Source organism: Leptodactylus fuscus, unplaced genomic scaffold (genome assembly GCF_031893055.1).
Source record: "Leptodactylus fuscus isolate aLepFus1 unplaced genomic scaffold, aLepFus1.hap2 HAP2_SCAFFOLD_624, whole genome shotgun sequence".
Lineage (NCBI taxonomy): Eukaryota > Metazoa > Chordata > Amphibia > Anura > Leptodactylidae > Leptodactylus > Leptodactylus fuscus.
The window spans coordinates 49,024-65,783 of NW_027440657.1; the positions used below are offsets into that span (position 1 = coordinate 49,024).

The 16,760-nt window shown below is 50.8% G+C and overlaps 1 protein-coding gene across 1 annotated transcript; it reads right to left on the reverse strand.

Moving 5' to 3' along the window:
* Nucleotides 1–1,213: 1,213 nt before the first annotated feature.
* On the reverse strand, nucleotides 1,214–5,315 carry LOC142188681 (serine-threonine kinase receptor-associated protein-like). Its single transcript, XM_075261920.1, has 5 exons — nucleotides 5,167–5,315; nucleotides 4,918–5,055; nucleotides 1,988–2,124; nucleotides 1,766–1,915; nucleotides 1,214–1,690 (listed from the first exon to the last, which is right to left on the reverse strand). Exons 1-5 carry the CDS (start codon nucleotides 5,313–5,315, stop codon nucleotides 1,626–1,628), a joined length of 639 nt encoding a protein of 212 aa, XP_075118021.1. The 3' UTR covers nucleotides 1,214–1,625.
* Nucleotides 5,316–16,760: the final 11,445 nt, after the last annotated feature.

The following is a 16,760-nucleotide window of genomic DNA, read 5'->3' on the forward strand; positions in this document are numbered from 1 at the left end:
TTCCAGTTTGAAATTTATGGGCATTGAATGAGTTAAAGGACCCATTAGAGGTGGCAACTGGGAGCGTTTCTTACGAAAACGGGACATGGATTGGATTTGGGAACTCGATAACTCAATTTCCAAAAGGACTGAAGAACAGACCGGCTGTGGCATCTGTAACATCCAATCATGTCTGACTGCTCTTCTGCCACGCTTCTGGATATGTCATTAGTACGTCTGCTCTGTGCTTCTATAGCGCACGCTTTTCTTGGGGTCTTGGTAGTTCTCTATGGGACACAATACATTTCCATTTCCCCCTCTCTCCTTTTTGGAATGTGTGGATTAACCCCTTCCTCTTCAGCCATGGAGCAGATTATCACATGACTAGCTCTGTGCTCTTCTCTCTATCCGTCCACCAATGACACTTGGATACAGAAAACCCGCGATTGAACTGGGGCTTGCGCAGTGCTGTAGTACCTAACCTCCATCTTTGGTGTGGGCACCGCAGAACGCGTGCACGGCCCGTGGATATACTGGGTAGGCCTAGTGGAATTATTCCTACACAATGGGATGGTTTCTTTGATTACAAATAATAATTTTTTGTCTTTTAAGTTTTATGGTGTTCAGCATGTCGTTAATTGAAAGGATTTCTATTTTCTGATTGGGAGCTTTTCAATGATTTGAATTTTGACCTAGACTTTGCTGTGGTGTCAGTATTGCCGCTTGCTTTGTACATGACGCAGGCTGGGGTCTCCGCATTACTTGTGGTACTCAGCGCATTACTCGAATATGGGACCACGGCCCAGGTGGATACAGATGATTAATAACAGTCCAAGTAGTGTGAGGAAGTCCGAAACGCGGCAGTGTGACGCAGCCGATCTGTATTGTGTGTACCACTGCGTTCTTAGAAGAAGATGGAATCAATAAAGAAGGAGATTTTTTTTTTCTACATCTCCACCGTGGCTTCTGCTGGATCTTTCTTTTATTGAGAATTTTTTGTGCATGTTGCTCCAAACCACCCCCCTCTTCCAGTAGCCACACACACCCTTCCCCCCCCCCCGACACCCCCCCTCTTCCAGTAGCCACACACACCCTCCCCCCCCCCTCTTCCAGTAGCCACACACACCCTCCTCCCACCCCCTCTTCCAGTAGCCACACACACCCTCCTCCCCGACACCACCCCCCTCTTCTAGTAGCCACCCCCCACCGCCACCATCACCACATCTCACACCATGTACTGAGTTTATTTATAGAACTGAAATCCATTATGCAAATACATTGAAGTCGGTCAGACTGTCATGTGGGGGGGAGGGGCTGGAGTGCAGACCCTTCCCCATAGGTGGACACCCCCCCCCCCCCCCCACACACATTATTAGGGGATATACGATTTCACGTGTATTAGCGATAAACAACCCCCTCCGGGTCATCGTACAGGGGTGGAGGGGCGCGGTCACATGACAGCACAGATCGGACCGTATTAGGAACCTGCATATACTTTATAAAACTGGATAACCCCTGTAAGGCCGGCACAGCGCTGCCGCTCCCTCCTGCGCCATTGTCCCAGGCGCTACGCCATCGGCATGGAGAGGACGCCTTCCGAGAAGTGGCTGAAGATTCCTCGATGATCACAACACGAGCGCGGCAGCTCAGGCTTTAATCTCGGACGAGGAGACGTTGTAGATGGAATCCGAGTTCTCCGACACCAACTCCTCTGCAGAGAGAGACAAGAGGTCACAGCCTGCACTGTACTCCAGTCACCTCCAGAGCTGCAGCCCCTCCCCATTACCTGGCAGCACACACTTCCACAGGCCATACGTCTTGCCCACGGCGGTCTGCCACAGTCGTAACGTGCCGTCCTCAGAGCCGCTGGCGTACAGCTCCCCGTCCGGACTGAAGCGAACACAGTGCACCGGACCAAAGTGACCCTTGTAGGATTCTGCAGACAAAGGACAGCCATGAGATCAGGGAGGAGGAGCCTGGCAGGCAGCAGGCGGGGCTCAGGCCTTACCAAGCTCCTCCCCCGTGGCGTAGTCATACTTGTACAGCTTGAAGTCATCTCCGCCAGCCACCAGGCACTCCTTCTCAGGGTGGAGAGAGGCTGAGTTAATGGGGGCCGGCGCCTCAAACGACTTGATCAGCTCAAGACTAGAAGAAGAAAAAGATTGCCATCACTTGGGGGCCACAGAATCCAAAACCGAGTAACAGGAGCTGCGACTACTGGGGGGCGCCCATGGGATTGGGGGACGGTAGGATGAAAAGAGGGGTGCTGAAGGGAGCCTTTAGTCAGGCATCAGATAGTGACGTCTACTGGGGACCTGCTGCACCCCAGAAGCAGAAAGAGGGGCCCATGGGGACCCAGGAGGGAGCCGCAGGGAGAAGAGGAGCCACGATACTATTACTGGGGGGGGGGCTGATACTATTACTAGGGGGCCACAATGCTATTACTGAGGAGAAGAGGGGCCACAATGCTATTACTGAGGGGTGGGGGGGGCTGTTACTATTACTAGGGGGAAGAAGGACTACGATACTATTACTAGGGAGAAGAGGGGCCACGATACTATTACTGGGGGGGGGGGGGCTGATACTATTACTAGGGAGAAGAGGGGCCACGATACTATTACTAGGGAGAAGAGGGGCCACAATGCTATTACTAGGGAGAAGAGGGGCCACGATACTATTACTAGGGAGAAGAGGGGCCACAATGCTATTACTAGGGAGAAGAGGGGCCACGATACTATTAGTGGGGGGGGGGGGGCTGATACTATTACTAGGGAGAAGAGGGGCCACGATACTATTACTAGGGAGAAGAGGGGCCACAATGCTATTACTAGGGAGAAGAGGGGCCACGATACTATTACTGGGGGGGGGGGGGCTGATACTATTACTAGGGAGAAGAGGGGCCACGATACTATTACTAGGGAGAAGAGGGGCCACGATGCTATTACTGGGGGGGGGGGGGCTGATACTATTACTAGGGGGCCACGATACTATTACTAGGGAGAAGAGGGGCCACGATGCTATACTAGGGGGCCACGATACTATTACTGGGGGGGGGGGGGCTGATACTATTACTAGGGGGCCACGATACTATTACTAGGGAGAAGAGGGGCCACGATGCTATACTAGGGGGCCACGATACTATTACTAGGGGGCCACGATACTATTACTAGGGAGAAGAGGGGCCACGATACTATTACTAGGGGGCCACGATACTATTACTAGGGAGAAGAGGGGCCACGATACTATTACTAGGGGGCCACGATACTATTACTAGGGAGAAGAGGGGCCACGATACTATTACTAGGGAGAAGAGGGGCCACGATACTATTACTGAGGGGGGGGGGGGGCTGTTACTATTACTAGGGGGCCACGATACTATTACTAGGGAGAAGAGGGGCCACGATACTATTACTGAGGGGGGGGGGCTGTTACTATTACTAGGGGGCCACGATACTATTACTAGGGAGAAGAGGGGCCACGATACTATTACTAGGGAGAAGAGGGGTCACGATGCTATTACTAGGGAGAAGAGGGGCCACGATACTATAACTAGGGAGAAGAGGGGCCACGATACTCTTACTAGGGAAAAGAGGGGCCATGATACTATTACTAGGGAAAAGGGGGGCTGTTACTATTACTAGGGAGAAGAGGGGCCATGATACTATTACTAGGGAGAAGAGGGGCCACGATACTATTACTAGGGAGAAGGGGGGCCACGATACTATTACTAGGGGGCCACGATACTATTACTAGGGAGAAGAGGGGCCACGATACTATTACTAGGGAGAAGAGGGGCCACGATGCTATACTAGGGGGCCACGATACTATTACTAGGGGGCCACGATACTATTACTAGGGAGAAGAGGGGCCACGATACTATTACTAGGGGGCCACGATACTATTACTAGGGAGAAGAGGGGCCACGATACTATTACTAGGGGGCCACGATACTATTACTAGGGAGAAGAGGGGCCACGATACTATTACTAGGGAGAAGAGGGGCCACGATACTATTACTGAGGGGGGGGGGCTGTTACTATTACTAGGGGGCCACGATACTATTACTAGGGAGAAGAGGGGCCACGATACTATTACTGAGGGGGGGGGGGGCTGTTACTATTACTAGGGAGAAGAGGGGCCACGATACTATTACTGAGGGGGGGGGGGCTGTTACTATTACTAGGGAGAAGAGGGGCCACGATACTATTACTAGGGAGAAGAGGGGTCACGATGCTATTACTAGGGAGAAGAGGGGCCACGATACTATTACTAGGGAGAAGAGGGGCCACGATACTCTTACTAGGGAAAAGAGGGGCCATGATACTATTACTAGGGAAAAGGGGGGCTGTTACTATTACTAGGGAGAAGAGGGGCCATGATACTATTACTAGGGAGAAGAGGGGCCATGATACTATTACTAGGGAGAAGAGGGGCTGTTACTATTACTAGGGAGAAGAGGGGCCACGATACTATTACTAGGGAGAAGAGGGGCCACGATACTATTACTAGGGAGAAGGGGGGCCACGATACTATTACTAGGGAGAAGAGGGGCCACAATACTATTACTAGGGAGAAGAGGGGCCACGATACTATTACTAGGGAGAAGGGGGGCCACAATACTATTACTAGGGAGAAGAGGGGCCATGATACTATTACTAGGGAGAAGAGGGGCTGTTACTATTACTAGGGAGAAGAGGGGCTGTTACTATTACTAGGGAGAAGAGGGGCCACGATACTATACTAGGGGGCCATGATACTCTTACTGGGTGGAGGGGGGGGCCACGATAGTATACTGGGGGGGTAACTACAGGTGGGTTGGGGCACAGAAGCAGCCGTCGCCAGGAGCACGGAGGGGGGGGGGGGTGTCACAGAGGCAGCCGGCGCCAGGAGCACGGAGGAGGGGGGGGGGGGGGGTCACAGAGGGACGCTGAGCCATACCTGGTGGTGTTATACAGCGCGATCGTCCTCCCATATGTGATGAGCAGAGTCTCGCCATCCGGAACGTACTCCATACTGCTGACTGACAGGTTAAAGTTCAGGGTCTTCACCTCGGTCATGCTGGCTCTGTCCCACAGCCTGGAAACACAGGAGGACGGTAATCCAGAGAGTCAAGCACAGGCAGTGCCGCAGCAAGCTGGGCCCCAGCCAAACCAGTCATAGGCGGAGCCTACACGTCACATGACTCACCGCACAGTCTTGTCATCCGCTGCAGAGATGATTTGTCGGTCGTCGTTGTACCACAAAGCCTTTTTGATGGCAGACGTGTGACCTCCGATCTGCTCCGGGTCTGTGAGGACAGAGGACATTTGTCTGCAATCATTCTGCCTGCACGACATGTCAGGTGACAATAAGCGGCTGCCACGGGTGACCGTATCTGTGTGGTGGGGGTCATGTGACTAACTGGAGACATTGGACCTCGTTACAATTATTGGCTACCAGCAGGAGGACGCGGCTCACACGAGTGTATGTCAGTTTTTGTTTGTGTAGTGGCCCCATAAGAATTGCCCAGTTTTGCACTGGTGTATGTTGTATGTCGTTTGTGTGTGTCCATAAGCGTCATGTGATCATGTGTATCTCAGTTTGGATATCAGTGAAAAACCTGCAATCGGTGGATATGAATACCTGGAGTAAAGCTGTGTGTATGTGACCTTGTGTAACACTGTCATCCACAGCGCCCTGCCCCTATAAAGCGGATATACAGCAATGAAGAAAAATGGCTGGGTTGCTATGGAAACCTGGAGTAAAACTAATGTGTGGTACTGTGGGCTGAGCCATGTATCTAATCCTCCAGTGTGTGGTACTGTGGGCTGAGCCATGTATCTAATCCTCCAGTGTGTGGTACTGTGGGCTGAGCCATGTATCTAATCCTCCAGTGTGTGGTACTGTGGACTGAGCCAAGTATCTAATCCTCCAGTGTGTGGTACTGTGGGGTGAGCCATGTATCTAATCCTCCAGTGTGTGGTACTGTGTGCTGAGCCATGTATCTAATCCTCCAGTGTGTGGTACTGTGGGCTGAGCCATGTATCTAATCCTCCAGTGTGTGGTACTGTGTGCTGAGCCATGTATCTAATCCTCCAGCATGTAGTACTGTGGTCTGAGCCATGTATCTAATCCTCCAGTGTGTGGTACTGTGGTCTGAGCCATGTATCTAATCCTCCAGTGTGTGGTACTGTGGGCTGAGACGCATATCTAATCCTCCAGCATGTAGTACTGTGGTCTGAGCTGCGTATCTAATCCTCCAGCGTGTGGTACTGTGTGCTGAGCCATCTATCTAATCCTCCAGCGTGTTGTACTGTGTGCCGAGCTGCGTATCTAATCCTCCAGTGTGTGGTACTGTGGGCTGAGCTGCGTATCAAATCCTCTGATGCGTGTATCTCAGTTTAGATATCAGTGTTGGATCGTACATGTGGAGTGACCGTGTATATGGCGGTTGGACTATGAGTGAAAGACTTGCAGGTTTGTATTGGCTAATGCAGATCATTGTGTTGGGAAAGCTGCATCCCCGGGCGCCAGTACCTGCACAATTACTGATAACATATGTGACTGGTAGCAGAGTGAGGTGACATCTGTACAGGGGTGACACTATGTACCTGGATGCTGCATCCCCGGGCACCAGTACCTGCACAATTACTGATAACATATGTGACTGGTAGCAGAGTGAGGTCACATCTATACATGGGTGACACTATGTACCTGGATGCTACATCCCCGGGCACCAGTACCTGCACAATTACTGATAACATATGTGACTGGTAGCAGAGTGAGGTGACATCTGTACAGGGGTGACACTATGTACCTGGATGCTGCATCCCCGGGCGCCAGTACCTGCACAATTACTGATAACATATGTGACTGGTAGCAGAGTGAGGTCACATCTGTACAGGGGTGACACTATGTACCTGGATGCTACATCCCCGGGCACCAGTACCTGCACAATTACTGATAACATATGTGACTGGTAGCAGAGTGAGGTAACATCTGTACAGGGGTGACACTATGTACCTGGATGCTGCATCCCCGGGCACCAGTACCTGCACAATTACTGATAACATATGTGACTGGTAGCAGAGTGAGGTAACATCTGTACAGGGGTGACACTATGTACCTGGATGCTGCATCCCCGGGCGCCAGTACCTGCACAATTACTGATAACATATGTGACTGGTAGCAGAGTGAGGTGACATCTGTACAGGGGTGACACTATGTACCTGGATGCTGCATCCCCGGGCACCACTACCTGCACAATTACTGATAACATATGTGACTGGTAGAGGGAGGTAACATCTGTACAGGGGTGACACTATGTACCTGGATGCTGCATCCCCGGGCGCCAGTACCTGCACAATTACTGATAACATATGTGACTGGTAGTAGAGTGAGGTGACATCTGTACAGGGGTGACACCATGTACCTGGATGCTGCATCCCAGGGCGCCAGTACCTGCACAATTACTGATAACATATGTGACTGGTAGCAGAGTGAGGTGACATCTGTACAGGGGTGACACTATGTACCTGGATGCTGCATCCCCGGGCACCACTACCTGCACAATTACTGATAACATATGTGACTGGTAGCAGAGTGAGGTGACATCTGTACAGGGGTGACACTATGTACCTGGATGCTGCATCCCCGGGCACCACTACCTGCACAATTACTGATAACATATGTGACTGGTAGAGGGAGGTAACATCTGTACAGGGGTGACACTATGTACCTGGATGCTGCATCCCCGGGCGCCAGTACCTGCACAATTACTGATAACATATGTGACTGGTAGTAGAGTGAGGTGACATCTGTACAGGGGTGACACTATGTACCTGGATGCTGCATCCCAGGGCGCCAGTACCTGCACAATTACTGATAACATATGTGACTGGCAGAGTGAGGTGACATCTGTACAGGGGTGACACTATGTACCTGGATGCTGCATCCCCGGGCACCAGTACCTGCACAATTACTGATAACATATGTGACTGGTAGAGGGAGGTTACATCTGTACAGGAGTGACACTATGTACCTGGATGCTGCATCCCCGGGCACCAGTACCTGCACAATTACTGATAACATATGTGACTGGTAGCAGAGTGAGGTAACATCTGTACAGGGGTGACACTATGTACCTGGATGCTACATCCCCGGGCACCAGTACCTGCACAATTACTGATAACATATGTGACTGGTAGCAGAGTGAGGTAACATCTGTACAGGGGTGACACTATGTACCTGGATGCTGCATCCCCGGGCGCCAGTACCTGCACAATTACTGATAACATATGTGACTGGCAGAGTGAGGTGACATCTGTACAGGGGTGACACTATGTACCTGGATGCTGCATCCCCGGGCACCAGTACCTGCACAATTACTGATAACATATGTGACTGGCAGAGTGAGGTAACATCTGTACAGGGGTGACACTATGTACCTGGATGCTGCATCCCCGGGCACCAGTACCTGCACAATTACTGATAACATATGTGACTGGTAGAGGGAGGTAACATCTGTACAGGGGTGACACTATGTACCTGGATGCTGCATCCCCGGGCACCAGTACCTGCACAATTACTGATAACATATGTGACTGGTAGCAGAGTGAGGTAACATCTGTACAGGGGTGACACTATGTACCTGGATGCTGCATCCCCGGGCGCCAGTACCTGCACAATTACTGATAACATATGTGACTGGTAGCAGAGTGAGGTAACATCTGTACAGGGGTGACACTATGTACCTGGATGCTGCATCCCCGGGCGCCAGTACCTGCACAATTACTGATAACATATGTGACTGGTAGAGGGAGGTTACATCTGTACAGGAGTGACACTATGTACCTGGATGCTGCATCCCCGGGCGCCACTACCTGCACAATTACTGATAACATATGTGACTGGTAGAGGGAGGTAACATCTGTACAGGGGTGACACTATGTACCTGGATGCTGCATCCCCGGGCGCCAGTACCTGCACAATTACTGATAACATATGTGACTGGTAGCAGAGTGAGGTAACATCTGTACAGGGGTGACACTATGTACCTGGATGCTACATCCCCGGGCGCCAGTACCTGCACAATTACTGATAACATATGTGACTGGTAGCAGAGTGAGGTAACATCTGTACAGGGGTGACACTATGTACCTGGATGCTACATCCCCGGGCGCCAGTACCTGCACAATTACTGATAACATATGTGACTGGTAGCAGAGTGAGGTGACATCTGTACAGGGGTGACACTGTGTACCTGGATGCTGCATCCCCGGGCACCAGTACCTGCACAATTACTGATAACATATGTGACTGGTAGCAGAGTGAGGTAACATCTGTACAGGGGTGACACTATGTACCTGGATGCTGCATCCCCGGGCACCAGTACCTGCACAATTACTGATAACATATGTGACTGGCAGTGTGAGGTGACATCTGTACAGGGGTGACACTATGTACCTGGATGCTGCATCCCCGGGCGCCACTACCTGCACAATTACTGATAACATATGTGACTGGTAGCAGAGTGAGGTCACATCTGTACAGGGGTGACACTATGTACCTGGATGCTGCATCCCCGGGCACCAGTACCTGCACAATTACTGATAACATATGTGACTGGTAGCAGAGTGAGGTGACATCTGTACAGGGGTGACACTATGTACCTGGATGCTACATCCCCGGGCGCCACTACCTGCACAATTACTGATAACATATGTGACTGGTAGCAGAGTGAGGTAACATCTGTACAGGGGTGACACTATGTACCTGGATGCTGCATCCCCGGGCGCCAGTACCTGCACAATTACTGATAACATATGTGACTGGTAGCAGAGTGAGGTAACATCTGTACAGGGGTGACACTATGTACCTGGATGCTACATCCCCGGGCGCCAGTACCTGCACAATTACTGATAACATATGTGACTGGTAGCAGAGTGAGGTCACATCTGTACAGGGGTGACACTATGTACCTGGATGCTGCATCCCCGGGCGCCAGTACCTGCACAATTACTGATAACATATGTGACTGGTAGCAGAGTGAGGTAACATCTGTACAGGGGTGACACTATGTACCTGGATGCTACATCCCCGGGCGCCAGTACCTGCACAATTACTGATAACATATGTGACTGGTAGCAGAGTGAGGTCACATCTGTACAGGGGTGACACTATGTACCTGGATGCTGCATCCCCGGGCGCCAGTACCTGCACAATTACTGATAACATATGTGACTGGTAGCAGAGTGAGGTAACATCTGTACAGGGGTGACACTATGTACCTGGATGCTGCATCCCCGGGCGCCAGTACCTGCACAATTACTGATAACATATGTGACTGGTAGCAGAGTGAGGTAACATCTGTACAGGGGTGACACTATGTACCTGGATGCTACATCCCCGGGCGCCAGTACCTGCACAATTACTGATAACATATGTGACTGGTAGCAGAGTGAGGTAACATCTGTACAGGGGTGACACTATGTACCTGGATGCTACATCCCAGGGCGCCAGTACCTGCACAATTACTGATAACATATGTGACTGGTAGCAGAGTGAGGTAACATCTGTACAGGGGTGACACTATGTACCTGGATGCTACATCCCCGGGCGCCACTACCTGCACAATTACTGATAACATATGTGACTGGTAGCAGAGTGAGGTAACATCTGTACAGGGGTGACACTATGTACCTGGATGCTGCATCCCCGGGCACCAGTACCTGCACAATTACTGATAACATATGTGACTGGTAGCAGAGTGAGGTCACATCTGTACAGGGGTGACACTATGTACCTGGATGCTACATCCCCGGGCGCCACTACCTGCACAATTACTGATAACATATGTGACTGGTAGCAGAGTGAGGTCACATCTGTACAGGGGTGACACTATGTACCTGGATGCTGCATCCCCGGGCACCAGTACCTGCACAATTACTGATAACATATGTGACTGGTAGCAGAGTGAGGTAACATCTGTACAGGGGTGACACTATGTACCTGGATGCTACATCCCCGGGCACCAGTACCTGCACAATTACTGATAACATATGTGACTGGTAGCAGAGTGAGGTAACATCTGTACAGGGGTGACACTATGTACCTGGATGCTGCATCCCCGGGCACCAGTACCTGCACAATTACTGATAACATATGTGACTGGTAGCAGAGTGAGGTGACATCTGTACAGGGGTGACACTATGTACCTGGATGCTACATCCCCGGGCACCAGTACCTGCACAATTACTGATAACATATGTGACTGGTAGCAGAGTGAGGTGACATCTGTACAGGGGTGACACTATGTACCTGGATGCTGCATCCCCGGGCACCAGTACCTGCACAATTACTGATAACATATGTGACTGGTAGAGGGAGGTAACATCTGTACAGGGGTGACACTATGTACCTGGATGCTACATCCCCGGGCGCCAGTACCTGCACAATTACTGATAACATATGTGACTGGTAGCAGAGTGAGGTAACATCTGTACAGGGGTGACACTATGTACCTGGATGCTACATCCCCGGGCGCCAGTACCTGCACAATTACTGATAACATATGTGACTGGTAGAGGGAGGTAACATCTGTACAGGGGTGACACTATGTACCTGGATGCTACATCCCCGGGCGCCAGTACCTGCACAATTACTGATAACATATGTGACTGGTAGCAGAGTGAGGTGACATCTGTACAGGGGTGACACTATGTACCTGGATGCTACATCCCCGGGCACCAGTACCTGCACAATTACTGATAACATATGTGACTGGTAGAGTGAGGTGACATCTGTACAGGGGTGACACTATGTACCTGGATGCTGCATCCCCGGGCGCCAGTACCTGCACAATTACTGATAACATATGTGACTGGTAGAGGGAGGTAACATCTGTACAGGGGTGACACTATGTACCTGGATGCTGCATCCCCGGGCACCAGTACCTGCACAATTACCGATAACATATGTGACTGGTAGCAGAGTGAGGTGACATCTGTACAGGGGTGACACTATGTACCTGGATGCTGCATCCCCGGGCGCCAGTACCTGCACAATTACTGATAACATATGTGACTGGTAGCAGAGTGAGGTGACATCTGTACAGGGGTGACACTATGTACCTGGATGCTACATCCCCGGGCACCAGTACCTGCACAATTACTGATAACATATGTGACTGGTAGCAGAGTGAGGTAACATCTGTACAGGGGTGACACTATGTACCTGGATGCTGCATCCCCGGGCACCAGTACCTGCACAATTACTGATAACATATGTGACTGGTAGCAGAGTGAGGTAACATCTGTACAGGGGTGACACTATGTACCTGGATGCTGCATCCCCGGGCGCCAGTACCTGCACAATTACTGATAACATATGTGACTGGTAGAGGGAGGTAACATCTGTACAGGGGTGACACTATGTACCTGGATGCTACATCCCCGGGCGCCAGTACCTGCACAATTACTGATAACATATGTGACTGGTAGCAGAGTGAGGTAACATCTGTACAGGGGTGACACTATGTACCTGGATGCTGCATCCCCGGGCACCACTACCTGCACAATTACTGATAACATATGTGACTGGTAGCAGAGTGAGGTGACATCTGTACAGGGGTGACACTATGTACCTGGATGCTGCATCCCCGGGCGCCAGTACCTGCACAATTACTGATAACATATGTGACTGGTAGCAGAGTGAGGTAACATCTGTACAGGGGTGACACTATGTACCTGGATGCTGCATCCCCGGGCACCAGTACCTGCACAATTACTGATAACATATGTGACTGGTAGCAGAGTGAGGTAACATCTGTACAGGGGTGACACTATGTACCTGGATGCTACATCCCCGGGCACCACTACCTGCACAATTACTGATAACATATGTGACTGGCAGAGTGAGGTAACATCTGTACAGGGGTGACACTATGTACCTGGATGCTGCATCCCCGGGCGCCAGTACCTGCACAATTACTGATAACATATGTGACTGGTAGCAGAGTGAGGTAACATCTGTACAGGGGTGACACTATGTACCTGGATGCTGCATCCCCGGGCGCCAGTACCTGCACAATTACTGATAACATATGTGACTGGTAGCAGAGTGAGGTAACATCTGTACAGGGGTGACACTATGTACCTGGATGCTGCATCCCCGGGCACCAGTACCTGCACAATTACTGATAACATATGTGACTGGTAGAGGGAGGTAACATCTGTACAGGGGTGACACTATGTACCTGGATGCTACATCCCCGGGCACCAGTACCTGCACAATTACTGATAACATATGTGACTGGTAGCAGAGTGAGGTAACATCTGTACAGGGGTGACACTATGTACCTGGATGCTGCATCCCCGGGCACCAGTACCTGCACAATTACTGATAACATATGTGACTGGTAGCAGAGTGAGGTGACATCTGTACAGGGGTGACACTATGTACCTGGATGCTGCATCCCCGGGCACCAGTACCTGCACAATTACTGATAACATATGTGACTGGTAGCAGAGTGAGGTAACATCTGTACAGGGGTGACACTATGTACCTGGATGCTACATCCCCGGGCACCAGTACCTGCACAATTACTGATAACATATGTGACTGGTAGCAGAGTGAGGTAACATCTGTACAGGGGTGACACTATGTACCTGGATGCTGCATCCCCGGGCACCAGTACCTGCACAATTACTGATAACATATGTGACTGGTAGCAGAGTGAGGTGACATCTGTACAGGGGTGACACTATGTACCTGGATGCTGCATCCCCGGGCACCAGTACCTGCACAATTACTGATAACATATGTGACTGGTAGCAGAGTGAGGTGACATCTGTACAGGGGTGACACTATGTACCTGGATGCTGCATCCCCGGGCGCCAGTACCTGCACAATTACTGATAACATATGTGACTGGTAGCAGAGTGAGGTGACATCTGTACAGGGGTGACACTATGTACCTGGATGCTGCATCCCCGGGCGCCAGTACCTGCACAATTACTGATAACATATGTGACTGGTAGCAGAGTGAGGTCACATCTGTACAGGGGTGACACTATGTACCTGGATGCTACATCCCCGGGCGCCAGTACCTGCACAATTACTGATAACATATGTGACTGGCAGAGTGAGGTAACATCTGTACAGGGGTGACACTATGTACCTGGATGCTGCATCCCCGGGCGCCAGTACCTGCACAATTACTGATAACATATGTGACTGGTAGCAGAGTGAGGTAACATCTGTACAGGGGTGACACTATGTACCTGGATGCTGCATCCCCGGGCGCCAGTACCTGCACAATTACTGATAACATATGTGACTGGTAGCAGAGTGAGGTGACATCTGTACAGGGGTGACACTATGTACCTGGATGCTGCATCCCCGGGCGCCAGTACCTGCACAATTACTGATAACATATGTGACTGGTAGCAGAGTGAGGTAACATCTGTACAGGGGTGACACTATGTACCTGGATGCTGCATCCCCGGGCACCAGTACCTGCACAATTACTGATAACATATGTGACTGGTAGCAGAGTGAGGTAACATCTGTACAGGGGTGACACTATGTACCTGGATGCTGCATCCCCGGGCGCCACTACCTGCACAATTACTGATAACATATGTGACTGGTAGAGGGAGGTTACATCTGTACAGGAGTGACACTATGTACCTGGATGCTGCATCCCCGGGCGCCACTACCTGCACAATTACTGATAACATATGTGACTGGTAGCAGAGTGAGGTAACATCTGTACAGGGGTGACACTATGTACCTGGATGCTGCATCCCCGGGCGCCAGTACCTGCACAATTACTGATAACATATGTGACTGGTAGCAGAGTGAGGTAACATCTGTACAGGGGTGACACTATGTACCTGGATGCTGCATCCCCGGGCGCCAGTACCTGCACAATTACTGATAACATATGTGACTGGTAGCAGAGTGAGGTAACATCTGTACAGGGGTGACACTATGTACCTGGATGCTGCATCCCCGGGCGCCAGTACCTGCACAATTACTGATAACATATGTGACTGGTAGCAGAGTGAGGTAACATCTGTACAGGGGTGACACTATGTACCTGGATGCTGCATCCCCGGGCGCCAGTACCTGCACAATTACTGATAACATATGTGACTGGTAGCAGAGTGAGGTGACATCTGTACAGGGGTGACACTATGTACCTGGATGCTGCATCCCCGGGCGCAAGTACCTGCACAATTACTGATAACATATGTGACTGGTAGCAGAGTGAGGTAACATCTGTACAGGGGTGACACTATGTACCTGGATGCTGCATCCCCGGGCACCAGTACCTGCACAATTACTGATAACATATGTGACTGGTAGCAGAGTGAGGTAACATCTGTACAGGGGTGACACTATGTACCTGGATGCTGCATCCCCGGGCACCACTACCTGCACAATTACTGATAACATATGTGACTGGTAGAGGGAGGTAACATCTGTACAGGGGTGACACTATGTACCTGGATGCTGCATCCCCGGGCACCACTACCTGCACAATTACTGATAACATATGTGACTGGTAGCAGAGTGAGGTAACATCTGTACAGGGGTGACACTATGTACCTGGATGCTGCATCCCCGGGCGCCAGTACCTGCACAATTACTGATAACATATGTGACTGGTAGCAGAGTGAGGTAACATCTGTACAGGGGTGACACTATGTACCTGGATGCTGCATCCCCGGGCACCAGTACCTGCACAATTACTGATAACATATGTGACTGGTAGAGGGAGGTTACATCTGTACAGGGGTGACACTATGTACCTGGATGCTACATCCTCGGGCGCCAGTACCTGCACAATTACTGATAACATATGTGACTGGTAGCAGAGTGAGGTAACATCTGTACAGGGGTGACACTATGTACCTGGATGCTGCATCCCCGGGCGCCAGTACCTGCACAATTACTGATAACATATGTGACTGGTAGCAGAGTGAGGTAACATCTGTACAGGGGTGACACTATGTACCTGGATGCTACATCCCCGGGCACCAGTACCTGCACAATTACTGATAACATATGTGACTGGTAGAGTGAGGTAACATCTGTACAGGGGTGACACTATGTACCTGGATGCTGCATCCCCGGGCGCAAGTACCTGCACAATTACTGATAACATATGTGACTGGTAGCAGAGTGAGGTAACATCTGTACAGGGGTGACACTATGTACCTGGATGCTACATCCCCGGGCACCAGTACCTGCACAATTACTGATAACATATGTGACTGGTAGAGTGAGGTAACATCTGTACAGGGGTGACACTATGTACCTGGATGCTGCATCCCCGGGCGCAAGTACCTGCACAATTACTGATAACATATGTGACTGGTAGCAGAGTGAGGTGACATCTGTACAGGGGTGACACTATGTACCTGGATGCTGCATCCCCGGGCACCAGTACCTGCACAATTACTGATAACATATGTGACTGGTAGCAGAGTGAGGTAACATCTGTACAGGGGTGACACTATGTACCTGGATGCTGCATCCCCGGGCACCAGTACCTGCACAATTACTGATAACATATGTGACTGGTAGCAGAGTGAGGTAACATCTGTACAGGGGTGACACTATGTACCTGGATGCTACATCCCCGGGCACCAGTACCTGCACAATTACTGATAACATATGTGACTGGCAGCAGAGTGAGGTAACATCTGTACAGGGGTGACACTATGTACCTGGATGCTGCATCCCCGGGCGCCAGTACCTGCACAATTACTGATAACATATGTGACTGGTAG